The following is a 13,378-nucleotide window of genomic DNA, read 5'->3' on the forward strand; positions in this document are numbered from 1 at the left end:
GAATTGTCTGTCTGTCTGTCTGTCTGTCTGTCTGTCTGTCTGTCTGTCTGTCTGTCTGTCTGTCTGTCTGTCTGTCTGTCTGTCTGTCTCTGTCTTGCTCTTTGTCTGTCTGTCTGTCTCCCTCTCTCTGTCTGTCTGTCTGTCTGTCTGTCTGTCTGTCTGTCTGTCTGTCTGTCTCTTTGTCTGTCTCTTTATCTGTGTGTCTGTGTGTGTGTGTGTGCGTGCGTGCGTGCGTGCGTGCGTGCGTGCGTGCGTGCGTGCGTGCGTGCGTGCGTGCGTGCGTGCGTGCGTGCGTGCGTGCGTGCGTGCGTGCGACTGTGCGTGCGCTGGATGTGGGCTGGATGGGCGTGGGCTGGGCGTGGGCTGGATGCGCGTCATCCACGCCCCCCACTACCATTTATTCATAAGTGAGACTAACTTACTAGTGCAGAGATAAGTTGGGAAAGCAGACTACCAGAGAAGAGCAGACTTACCAGAGAGCACCCACAACAGAAAAATGATGACAACCGTTCACATTTTTCTGGGAATGATGCCGTTCCTCCTGCCTGCAATCCAGACACAGAAAATCAGTAAGTGGGCCTAATCTACTTTTTATGCTGTATTTATGCACATGGGGCCTATATTATTTTGATATGATCTTCCCTGTCGTGGCAACTTAATATTCATTGTTCCCTAATATTAATTAATTTGTCACCACAAGATATAATTCATTCCCACATTTTAATACAAGTTTAACCCACATATTCATTATATTAATTGCATTATATTATTTTCAATCATATGCCACAATTAAGTAAGTCGAGCCACTTGTTTGTACAGACTTTACTTTACAGAATTTAATTAAGATTAAAATTAAGCCTAAACAGCTGGAAAGTCAAAATGTTATTTAGAGAATTTAGTTTGTTGAATAAGTATGTGTGTCTTTACGCAATTATGTTAAGACGTAGCATAGCCTAATAATACTGTAGCCCACTCTGCAAAATGAAAATTGCATGACGTGCTGCCATGCAAATAGTGTTTGCAATTTACACTTTCTAAGCCTCTATGCAACATGTGAGAACTTGTTAAATCCACAGAAAGTTACACTGATTATTAATTGGCATTTTAAAAGGACTTCACACGGACATTTCGATGTATGGACAGGATAGGATGCATTTTAGGAGATTCAGTAGCTACAACCTGGTTATAAGTGATCGCACAGTGCATGCCTGCACATTGCAGGCATGGGGAATGGTATACACTCCCTCCCTCCCTGCTTCCTTCCTTTGGTGTGAATGTCTTCGCCAGAAACGCCCCTGTTTACAAGGCCAGGTGAATTTAGGACAGAATAAGCTTGCTATATTTCACTTTTTAACCCTTGATTGGTGTATAGCAGGCCTATTGCTTTGTGACTGTAAATGTAACTTCATAATGGGGTCCAATATATACTCTATACATTATATATGTATCTATATCACTGATGACTGATCTCTTCTCCAGGTTCTGGTCCTGGTCCATCCTTCAACACCTCCGACTTTATAGTTGGAGGCGAGGATGCCGAGGAAGGAAGTTGGCCCTTCACGGTCAGTGTTGAGAAGTATGGTAGTCATGGTTGCGGTGGTTCCCTGATCAACAGTGAATGGGTTCTCTCTGCTGCTCACTGCTACGGCCGATACACACGGTAAATGAGACGCACTCATCAAGTTATTTATAGCCTATAGCAGCGGGGGCTTGACTGTGATAGGACAAACAACTTCTAAGAGCAGCGGTTCCACAAAATGTTGAGCTCATTCTTTTCAGTTTAGACCCAAACTTAAAAAAAGAAAGAAAAAAAAACAATCGTTATGAATTATCATCAGTAACCCCATTTCAAACACAGCGAAAATAGCCTATCTACAAGCCCACAGCGTGTTGCAATGTGACACGTTGTGAGCTTGTAGATCTGCTAGTTTCACAGTTTTTTAACATTTTTGAAACAAACAAAGAAACTAAAAACATTGACACAGAAAGACAAGCAATATAACATTTCACTGGGACGTTTATATTTCTCTTTTCCAGGCCAGAACATCTGCGCGTTGTCTTGGGGAAGCGAGACCTGACTGGTCCAAATGGAGTGTCCAGAGATGTTGCTGAAATTGTGCGTCATCCAGGATATGACCCTTACACTGCTGCCAACGACACGGCTCTGCTCCGGCTGGCTTCACCTGTCCCGTTCAATGACAAGATCAGACCTGTGTGTCTGGCAGCCACTGACAGTGTGTTCAGCAACGGCACTCCCAGCTGGGTCCTTGGCTGGGGGAACATCGACGAGGGAGGTGAGCATGACATCACATGTCAAAGTACATCAAATTTGGCTGCTAAGTACTGTAGAATTCCATTGAATCATGTGTTGACAGACTGCCGAGTTTTAATACAACATGCCCAAAAAAAGGGCACATGGTTGCATGTGATTAATACTATACCTAACTGTCTATGGCAGCCACTACAGTGAGAGGCTGCAGACTGACAAGATTGTTCTACTGTCTATTGTCTCTATCTACAGTCCCTCTGCCGCCCCCTAAGGTTCTGCAGCAAGTCCAGGTTCCAGTTGTCGACAACGAAGTCTGCAACGATCGCTATCCAGGACGTATCACAGAGGACATGATCTGTGCTGGTTTGCTGGAAGGAGGCAAAGACTCATGTCAGGTATAAAATGCCATTCATGTCCCAACCTACAGAATTTCTGGATAGAGATATTCAGACTATTTTCCAATATACTAGAGGTAGAGATAGATCCAGACCCAGTGTTAGTCATCTTGGGAGTATCAGAAGGGATGAAGAAACTACAATTATCTCAACAGCGCCTTCTCTCATACGGCCTTATCGCTGCAAAAAAATTGATACTATTATTTTGGAAGAAGAAAGAGGCCCCCACAATCAAACTCTGGCTCACCGAGATGACAGAATCCTTACATTTAGAAAGAATTAGATTTATACTCAAAGACAAACTGAAAGATTTTGAAAAGATTTGGAAGCCTTTAGTCTCCTTTCTTAAAGGTTGATAGGCTAATCCTTGTGGATGACCTGTGTCGCACGTAATCTGGGGCAGCACTTCTGGGGAGGGGGAAGGGAGGCGGGAGGGTCCCTTTGTTTTTTGCTTAAGTTTGAGTGTATTCGTTTTGTGTGTATGTCTGTTGGTTTTTGTTTAAAAAAAAAAAAAGGAAGCAATCCATATGAACAAATGTATAATATAACCCTGTGCTTCACAATAAAAAAGATTTGAAACATAAAATGCCATTCATTTTATACCTTAGCCGTAACTGAGTAGAACTGAAGAGTAAAACAATGTTAATTTCTGTCTTTATCAGGGCGATTCTGGAGGTCCAATGGTCAGCAAATACGGCTCTGACTGGGTCCAGTCTGGAGTTGTGAGCTGGGGTTATGGCTGTGCTCGTCCCAGGCTGCCCGGCGTCTACGCCAGAGTGGACCGGTGCGAGATGTGGATCGCGTCCATCGCCAAAACTGGCCTGTGCTTCGTCCGGTTTGAGTCCAGAGTGCCAGACGCTGAGAGCAGCTCTACCCGCCCCGGTCTGCCAGCTGCTGTTGAAGGTGGGTTTGTTTGGAGTAATACAGTCCTGGACCAGTGGTTCTCGAACCTTTTAATTTCAAGGACCCCCATTACTCTGGGAGCGTACAAATGGGAGGGTCCATTTCACGCTCTCAGAGTTAAAGACCCGATAAGGTTCCATTTGGATGCGATTTCTGTCTTTAATGTACTCTGTCTGTATTAATCTGACTTCCACCAATATAGTGCTGTTTGTCTGTTTATGGTTTAATGATCAGGTACACAGTCAGTGAAGGCTGTAATTTGTGTATGTCTCCCTTATGTCTCGTCCTCAGACCCGGCTGACCTTGATCAGTACAGTGAGAAGGAGTGAATGTTGGGAGGCGAGCGGATGTTGGGAGGTAAGGTTTGCAATTTCATTCAATGTGTACACTCTCAGAGTAAGATTAAGATTACACTGATTTTATTGTGTATACATTCCATTCCAACCTCCCCACGCATACTGTACACACACACACACACACACACACACACACACACACACACACACACACACACACACACACACACACACACACACACACACACACACACACACACACACACACACACACACACCGCCCCCACCAGAATTGTGGGAAGTGCAGGCATGGTGAAAGGCATAGACGCAGAGACAGTCATAATTCTGTGATACCCCTGACAATGTTCATTCGTATTGAAACATTCATGACTGTTTGTGTTTGTAGACGCAAATATTAAATCAGTTCACTCCGTATAACCCTTAAATCGCAGCTTTCATGGTCTCACCATTTTTGTAAAAAATATTTTTGGACTAATGGTCTAGATTAAATTAGATGAATAAATACATGCTCTTTGTCCTTTTTGTCTGTTTCCAGGTCATGGACTAAGGAGGAGAAGAGTCTGATCACAAAAGCCTGGCTTGACTACTTCAACTCCAACATGTTCAGCACTCATCTGCTCGCATTACACCTGCACCCACTGCAAAGACCACAACACAGCAGTCCTCCAACCTTCCCTGGCTTCCGCTCAAGAAACTTCCAAGAGCCCTCAACCCCCCCCCCGCGCCCGACTACCCGTCCTTCTCCACCAGCATGAAGCAATGGTGCAAGAAGTACATTTTTACTTTAAGTAAATTTAGACTTACTCTGTTACAAGTAAAAGTCCTTTCAAAATATACTTAAAGTACCAAAAGTAAAAGTATGTAGTGACTCTCTTAATTCACCAAGGTTCTTTAGGCGGGGCTTTGGGGGGAAGAGGTATGTGTGTTGTGTTGTCAGTGTGAGTGTAAAGTGTGAAATAAATGGACACGCGTTCTGCGTGCCTGACATCAGAAGTTGTAATACTTTCATTCTTTCAATTCCTGCTGCAAGTACTGTACTCTTTATTTTCATAATTTATTCAATGTCATTTGCAACATGCCATTCCTTCATTAATGTTTTTGCAATGCATCACAGATATCAAGTAAACAGTCAAATCCTCATTGTTCATTCATCTGTCTATTTTCGAATGTTTGAAGTATAAAATAGGGCTTAAGTGGTTAATGATCAATAACTACAGTTCAATAGATTGCAATCTTTTAGAATGGGATATGGTGATCTTCTACCTTTCAGCTAATCAAGCTTAAATATTGCTCCAGCATTTTTCAAAACAGAGACCAGTATGATTTGGGGAAAACTGGGATAATGTATTCTCCCATTCTATGTTCAATGATATGATATATAACTATGTTGCATCCGTTGGATGCAACATAGTTATATATCCTTATCCTAATCTATCTGAGTAACCTAACCCATACAGTATGTAATTCCAAATTCCAAATTGTCTGTATATAGATAGTAGCCTACTTATTTCGATTTCTACACTTGCACTGTCCTTAGTAGGCCTACTGCACTATTATCTAGGAATCTAGGAAAGGCTAGAAGCGCACCATCTACGTACACGCACTGCGGCACGACCGTTTAGCTAACAACACTGTAGAGCTCAATACCCTGATGCTAGATAGGAGAGTGTGGAGGGCAGCGATTCAGGAGTCCCGAGCTGGTGTTGGCTAGACCACACTCTCACATCGCATCACTTATTATACCTTTGTGGTGAAGACAGGGCCTGCCTTGTATGCATTTAGAGTTTGTTTTGTGTTCACATCAGGATCCACTTAACATTTCTACACATTCAATTCATGTTAATTTGACATTACACAATGACACAGATACAACAGTTATTACAGTAAGCCTTGATATGTTTCCTGTCTCACACGTTCTTAAAACGAACACACGGTGGTGCTATTGTTCAAGAGATACAGTATGTATGGTCATCATGGCAAAATTTTTTTGTTTTGAAAGGTTAAAGCACTATATTCTGATAGTATTCATCGATATAGAGTGTTCAGTCACAGGGGTCTCCCTATCTCTCTAGCTCTTTAATAAACAGAAGAACACATGTTCAGCCAATCAGGAGAGAGTATCAGTATAGTGTTTCAGTTACAATTTCGTATGATCATTTCTTTGTGTCCTCGCTTCCAGTTTCACTTGTTTAATCTGTATCCTGACTGAGTTCTCTATCCTGATTGGATACAATTGGTATCCCAACCTGAAAATGCATGTTCTGTTTAATAAAGAGCTGGAGAGACATGGAGACTCCTGTTACTGAACAAACACTCTATAGCAATGAGTACCATCAGAATATAGAGCTATTCAACACTTATTTTAACCAGAGAAAATCACTTACTCTACCTTTAATATCTTGCATTCATGTTAATGTATTTTTTCATGTGCATATTCAGACATATTCAGACATTTAACCACCCTCAATACTTAGTAAACTTTATTTGTACTTGCTGCGCTCTTTTTTCACTCTACACCAAACCTCTTTGCCAAAAATAGCAGATCTACCTGTGACGCTGCGTTGTGAGCAGGTGAATGCCCCCACCCCCTCCCCCCAGTATAGGGATGCTAGGGTTCATGTGCTTATTGTAAATAAAAATATCCTATCACACAAAGATTTGGTGGCCCCCCTGTAGTAACTCTGAGGACCCCTAGGAGTCCCAGACCCCCTGCACTAGAGTATGAACTGAGAAAGGTTTGGTACATTTGATTATCAGATTGCTATAAGAAGAATCAAATAGCCTATCATTGCTGTGTCCACACCCGTTTATTATTATTATTTTACTCAAGCAACATGAGAATAGATAGACTTTTACTTGTAACACATGTAGCCCCTGAAGGGAGGCAGGGATAGAGTGATGTCATACGTGACACAGGTATTTAAGGCCTTTCTGAACAGGCAGGTAGCAGGTGGCCAATCTGTGGATCCTCACACAACACTGGTAGTGTGTTGACAGTCTGCAGATTGTAATGAAAAAATAATGTAAACGTATACGTTGTTCTCTTTATCTGTGTGGATTACATTTCAAACATATTTGTGCGGTGAAAACAACAAGTGGTGTCATCTGAAGCTTTCTATTGTATGTTTTGTCAAAAGCACAGAAAACATTCAATGCAAATGGCAAAGCAAGCTTTAGGAAATGTTTTTTTTTTAACAATTCCAGTACAATTAGGTAGTCAATGGTATTCCATAAAGGTGTGAATTGACAAAAACATTCAATCCGACATATCAACATGAGGACCTTTGCTGTATGCACCAGGCATATTGATCAGTTTCAGTTCATTACAGCTGGACAATATGGAAAACAATAAGTCATTGGTACCTATTTGCTCCCGCAGGGGAATTTCAGTTTTCAGCTTCACCCAGCTGATTGCTGTACAGGGGGGAGAAGTTAGGGGTGTGTTGCTCAGTAGCTTGGAGGGAATTCATAAAGACTGCACTTAGTGACAAGTTTTTAATTGTTGGCATGGTGTTAGGTATGGTCATAAGGTTTTCAAAAACCATCGCGAACAAGTTGTGCTGGCCCCCTAGTGCAGTGGTTCTCAACCTTTTCAGTCCGTGACCCCCCAAAAGAATCATATTTGAACTGGGGAATAGAAATCTAAAATCTGACCAAACCGATGGTCTCTGCAGCCCTCTCTCTCTCTCAATTAATTTAATTTCAAATAGCTTTATTGGCATGAATGTAAACAGTTATGCCAAGATCCTTTGAATTGTCTGTCTGTCTGTCTGTCTGTCTGTCTGTCTGTCTGTCTGTCTGTCTGTCTGTCTGTCTATCTGTCTGTCTCTCTGTCTGTCTCTGTCTGTCTCTCTGTCTGTCTCTCTGTCTGTCTGTCTGTCTGTCTGTCTTGCTCTTTGTCTGTCTCTCTGTCTGTCTCTGTCTGTCTCTCTGTCTGTCTCTCTGTCTGTCTGTCTGTCTGTCTGTCTGTCTGTCTGTCTGTCTCCCTCTCTCTCTCTCTCTCTCTCTCTCTCTCTGTCTGTCTGTCTGTCTGTCTGTCTCTCCCTCTTTCTCTGTCTGTCTGTCTCTCTCTTTGTCTCTCTCTGTCTGTCTGTCTGTCTGTCTCCCTCTCTCTCTCTCTCTCTCTCTCTCTCTCTCTCTCTCTCTCTCTCCCTCTTTCTCTGTCTGTCTGTCTCTCTCTTTGTCTCTCTCTCTCTGTCTGTCTGTCTGTCTGTCTGTCTGTCTCTTTATCTGTGTGTGTGCGTGCGTGCGTGCTGTGTGTGGGCTGGATGTGGGCTGGATGGGCGTGGGCTGGGCGTGGGCTGGATGCGCGTCATCCACGCCCCCCACTACCATTTATTCATAAGTGAGAACTTACTAGTGCAGAGATAAGTTGGGAAAGCAGACTACCAGAGAAGAGCAGACTTACCAGAGAGCACCCACAAGTTACAACAGAAAAATGATGACAACCGTTCACATGTTTCTGGGAATTATGCTGTTCCTCCTGCCTGCAATCCAGACACAGAAAATCAGTAAGTGGGCCTAATCTACTTTTTATGCTGTATTTATGCACATGGGGCCTATATTATTTTGATATGATCTTCCCTGTCGTGGCAACTTAATATTCATTGTTCCCTAATATTAATTAATTTGTCACCACAAGATATAATTCGTTCCCACATTTTAATACAAGTTTAACCCACATATTCATTATATTATATTGCATTATATTATTTTCAATCATATGCCACAATTAAGTCGAGCCACTTGTTTGTACAGACTTTACTTTACAGAATTTAATTAAGATTAAAATTAAGCCTAAACAGCTGGAAAGTCAAAATGTTATTTAGAGAATTTAGTTTGTTGAATAAGTATGTGTGTCTTTACGCAATTATGTTAAGACGTAGCATAGCCAGTTGATAATACTGTAGCCCACTCCGCAAAATGAAAATTGCATGACGTGCTGCCATGCAAATAGTGTTTGCAATTTACACTTTCTAAGCCTCTATGCAACATGTGAGAACTTGTTAAATCCACAGAAAGTTACGCTTATTATTAATTGGCATTTTAAAAGGACTTCACACGGACATTTCGATGTATGGACAGGATAGGATGCATTTTAGGAGATTCAGTAGCTACAATCTGGCCAGGCTTTTTTAATTCACCTTTTGAGGAACAGGCCCCTGGTTATAAGTGATCGCACAGTGCATGCCTGCACATTGCAGGCATGGGGAATGGCATACATTACCTCCCTGCTTCCTTCCTTTGGTGTGAATGTCTTCGCCAGAAACGCCCCTGTTTACAAGGCCAGGTGAATTTAGGATATAGCTTGCTATATTTCACTTTTTAACCCTTGATTGGTGTATAGCAGGCCTAATGCTTTGTGACTGTAAATGTAACTTCATAATGGGGTCCAATATATACTCTATACATTATATATGTATCTATATCACTGATGACTGATCTCTTCTCCAGGTTCTGGTCCTGGTCCATCCTTCAACACCTCCGAGTTTATAGTTGGAGGCGAGGATGCAGAGGAAGGAAGTTGGCCCTTCACGGTCAGTGTTGAGATGGATGGTCGTTATCGTTGCGGTGGTTCCCTGATCAACAGTGAATGGGTTCTCTCTGCTGCTCACTGCTACGGCCGAAATGCCACTCATTTGCCACGGTAAATGAGACGCACTCATCAAGTTATTTATAGCCTATAGCAGCGGGGGCTTGACTGTGATAGGACAAACAACTTCTAAGAGCAGCGGTTCCACAAAATGTTCAGCTCATTCTTTTCAGTTTAGACCCAAACTTAAAAAAAGAAAGAAAAAAAAAAACAATCGTTATGAATTATCATCAGTAACCCCATTTCAAACACAGCGAAAATAGCCTATCTACAAGCCCACAGCGTGTTGCAATGTGACACGTTGTGAGCTTGTAGTTCTGCTAGTTTCACAGTTTTTGAACGTTTTTGAAACAAACAAAGAAACTAAAAACATTGACACAGAAAGACAAGCAATATAACATTTCACTGGGACGTTTATATTTCTCTTTTCCAGGCCAGAAGAACTGCGCGTTGTCTTGGGGAAGCGAGACCTGACTGGTCCAAATGGAGTGTCCAGAGATGTTGCTGAAATTGTGCTTCATCCAGGATATGACTATTACACTGCTGCCAACGACACGGCTCTGCTCCGGCTGGCTTCACCTGTCCCGTTCAATGACACGATCAGACCTGTGTGTCTGGCAGCCACTGACAGTGTGTTCAGCAACGGCACTCCCAGCTGGGTCCTTGGCTGGGGGAACATCGACGAGGGAGGTGAGCATGACATCACATGTCAAAGTACATCAAATTTGGCTGCTAAGTACTGTAGAATTCCATTGAATCATGTGTTGACAGACTGCCGAGTTTTAATACAACATGCCCAAAAAAAGGGCACATGGTTGCATGTGATTAATACTATACCTAACTGTCTATGGCAGCCACTACAGTGAGAGGCTGCAGACTGACAAGATTGTTCTACTGTCTATTGTCTCTATCTACAGTCTCTCTGCCGCCCCCTAAGGTTCTGCAGCAAGTCCAGGTTCCAGTTGTCGACAACGAAGTCTGCAACGATCGCTATCCAGGACTTATCACAGAGGACATGATCTGTGCTGGTTTGCTGGAAGGAGGCAAAGACTCATGTCAGGTATAAAATGCCATTCAGATCCCATTGAAATCTTAGCCGTAACTGAGTAGAACTGAAGAGTAAAACAATGTTAATTTCTGTCTTTATCAGGGCGATGCTGGAGGTCCAATGGTCAGCAAATACCGCTCTGCCTGGGTCCAGTCTGGAGTTGTGAGCTGGGGTTATGGCTGTGCTCGTCCCAGGCTGCCCGGCGTCTACGCCAGAGTGGACCGGTGCGAGATGTGGATCGCGTCCATCGCCAAAACTAACCTGTGCTTCGTCCGGTTTGAGTCCAGAGTGCCAGACGCTGAGAGCAGCTCTATCCGCCTGGGTCTGCCAGCTGCTGTTGAAGGTGGGTTTGGAGTAATACAGTCCTGGACCAGTGGTTCTCAAACCTTTTAATTTCAAGGACCCCCATTACTCTGGGAGGGTCCATTTCACGCTCTCAGAGTTAAAGACCCGATAAGGGTCCATTTGGATGCGATTTCAGTCTTTAATGTACTCTGTCTGTATTAATCTGACTTCCACCAATATAGTGCTGTTTGTCTGTTTATGGTTTAATGATCAGGTACACAGTCAGTGAAGGCTGTAATTTGTGTATGTCTCCCTTATGTCTCGTCCTCAGAGCCGGCTGACAATGATCCCCGGTATCTGGAGGACAGTAAGGAGGAGTGAATGTTGGGAGGCGAGCGGATGGTGGGAGGTAAGGTAACGCTTTGCAATTTCATTCAATGAGTACACTCTCAGAGTAAGATTACACTGATGATTTTATTCTGTATACATTCCATTCCAACCTCCCCACGCATACTACACACACACACGCACACACACACACACGCACACGCACACGCACACACACACACACCAGAATTGTGGGAAGTGCAGGCATGGTGAAAGGCATAGACGCAGAGACAGTCATAATTCTGTGATACTCCTGACAATGTTCATTCGTATTCAAACATTCATGACTGTTTGTGTTTGTAGACACAAATATTAAATCAGTTCACTCCGTATAACCCTTAAATCGCAGCTTTCATGGTCTCACCATTTTTGTAAAAAATATTTTTGGACTAATGGTCTAGATTAAATTAGATGAATAAATACATGCTCTTTGTCCTTTTTGTCTGTTTCCAGGTCATGGACTAAGGAGGAGAAGAGTCAGATCACAAAAGCCTGGCTTGACTACTGCAACTCCAACATGTTCAGCACTCATCTGCTCGCATTACACCTGCACCCACTGCAAAGACCACAACACAGCAGTCCTCCAACCTTCCCTGGCTTCCGCTCAAGAAACTTCCAAGAGCCCCCACCCCCCCCCCCCCCGCGCCCGACTACCCGTCCTTCTCCACCAGCATGAAGCAATGGTGCAAGAAGTACATTTTTACTTTAAGTAAATTTAGACTTACTCTGTTACAAGTAAAAGTCCTTTCAAAATATACTTAAAGTACCAAAAGTAAAAGTATGTAGTGACTCTCTTAATTCACCAAGGTTCTTTAGGCGGGGCTTTGGGGGGAAGAGGTATGTGTGTTGTGTTGTCAGTGTGAGTGTAAAGTGTGAAATAAATGGACACGCGTTCTGCGTGCCCGACATCAGAAGTTGTAATACTTTCATTCTTTCAATTCCTGCTGCAAGTACTGTACTCTTTATTTTCATAATGTATTCAATGTCATTTGCAACATGCCATTCCTTCATTAATGTTTTTGCAATGCATCACAGATATCAAGTAAACAGTCAAATCCTCATTGTTCATTCATCTGTCTATTTTCGAATGTTTGAAGTATAAAATAGGGCTTAAGTGGTTAATGATCAATAACTACAGTTCAATAGATTGCAATCTTTTAGAATGGGATATGGTGATCTTCTACCTTTCAGCTAATCAAGCTTAAATATTGCTCCAGCATTTTTCAAAACAGAGACCAGTATGGTTTTGATGCCAAAAATCTTGGAAAGGTGAATCCAGGGTTGATGTTGACAAAATAATTGCCCCCTATTTTAAATTGTGTTTTACTTTTGAGGATTTGGGGAAAACTGGGATAATGTATTCTCCCATTCTATGTTCAATGATATGATATATAACTATGTTGCATCCGTTGGATGCAACATAGTTATATATCCTTATCCTAATCTATCTGAGTAACCTAACCCATACAGTATGAAATTCCAAATTGTCTGTATATAGATAGTAGCCTACTTATTTTTGCACAGGTTACGATTTCTACACTTGCACTGTCCTTAGTAGGCCTACTGCACTTAGTACAGCCGTACTCTATTATCTAGGAATCTAGGAAAGGCTAGAAGCGCACCATCTACGTACACGCACTGCGGCACGACCGTTTAGCTAACAACACTGTAGAGCTCAAGACCCTGATGCTAGATAGGAGAGTGTGGAGGGCAGCGATTCAGGAGTCCCGAGCTGGTGTTGGCTAGACCACACTCTCACATCGCATCACTTATTATACCTTTGTGGTGAAGACAGGGCCTGCCTTGTATGCATTTAGAGTTTGTTTTGTGTTCACATCAGGATCCACTTAACATTTCTACACATTCAATTCATGTTCATTTGACATTACACAATGACACAGATACAACAGTTATTACAGTAAGCCTTGATATGTCTCCTGTCTCACACGTTCTTAAAACGAACACACAGTGGTGCTATTGTTCAAGAGATACAGTATGTATGGTCATCATGGCAAAAGTTTTTTGTTTGGAAGGGTTAAAGCACTATATTCTGATAGTATTCATCGATATAGAGTGTTCAGTCACAGGGGTCTCCCTATCTCTCTAGCTCTTTAATAAACAGAAGAACACATGTTCAGCCAATCAGGAGAGAGTATCAGTATAGTGTTTCAGTTACAATTT

The 13,378-nt window shown here is 42.5% G+C and overlaps 2 protein-coding genes across 2 annotated transcripts; both read left to right on the forward strand.

Annotated features, from left to right (window-relative positions):
- Positions 1-440: 440 nt before the first annotated feature.
- LOC308099175 (serine protease 27-like) lies at positions 441-4,848 on the forward strand. The gene is made up of 7 exons (XM_080447795.1): positions 441-569; positions 1,480-1,660; positions 2,038-2,294; positions 2,522-2,664; positions 3,327-3,567; positions 3,859-3,924; positions 4,420-4,848. The coding sequence occupies exons 1-6, from the start codon at positions 497-499 to the stop codon at positions 3,894-3,896; spliced, it is 933 nt and encodes a 310-aa protein (XP_080303921.1). The 5' UTR covers positions 441-496; the 3' UTR covers positions 3,897-3,924; positions 4,420-4,848.
- Positions 4,849-8,325: 3,477 nt separating this feature from the next.
- LOC308099540 (tryptase-like) lies at positions 8,326-12,055 on the forward strand (the record flags this gene model as incomplete). The annotated part of the gene is made up of 7 exons (XM_080448278.1): positions 8,326-8,395; positions 9,339-9,531; positions 9,911-10,167; positions 10,395-10,537; positions 10,628-10,868; positions 11,142-11,219; positions 11,651-12,055. 6 exons carry the CDS (start codon positions 8,326-8,328, stop codon positions 11,189-11,191), a joined length of 954 nt encoding a protein of 317 aa, XP_080304404.1. The 3' UTR covers positions 11,192-11,219; positions 11,651-12,055.
- Between the last annotated feature and the right edge of the window lie 1,323 nt (positions 12,056-13,378).

This window comes from Gymnoscopelus braueri (genome assembly GCF_963280865.1).
Source record: "Gymnoscopelus braueri genome assembly, chromosome: 13".
Classification (NCBI taxonomy): domain Eukaryota; kingdom Metazoa; phylum Chordata; class Actinopteri; order Myctophiformes; family Myctophidae; genus Gymnoscopelus; species Gymnoscopelus braueri.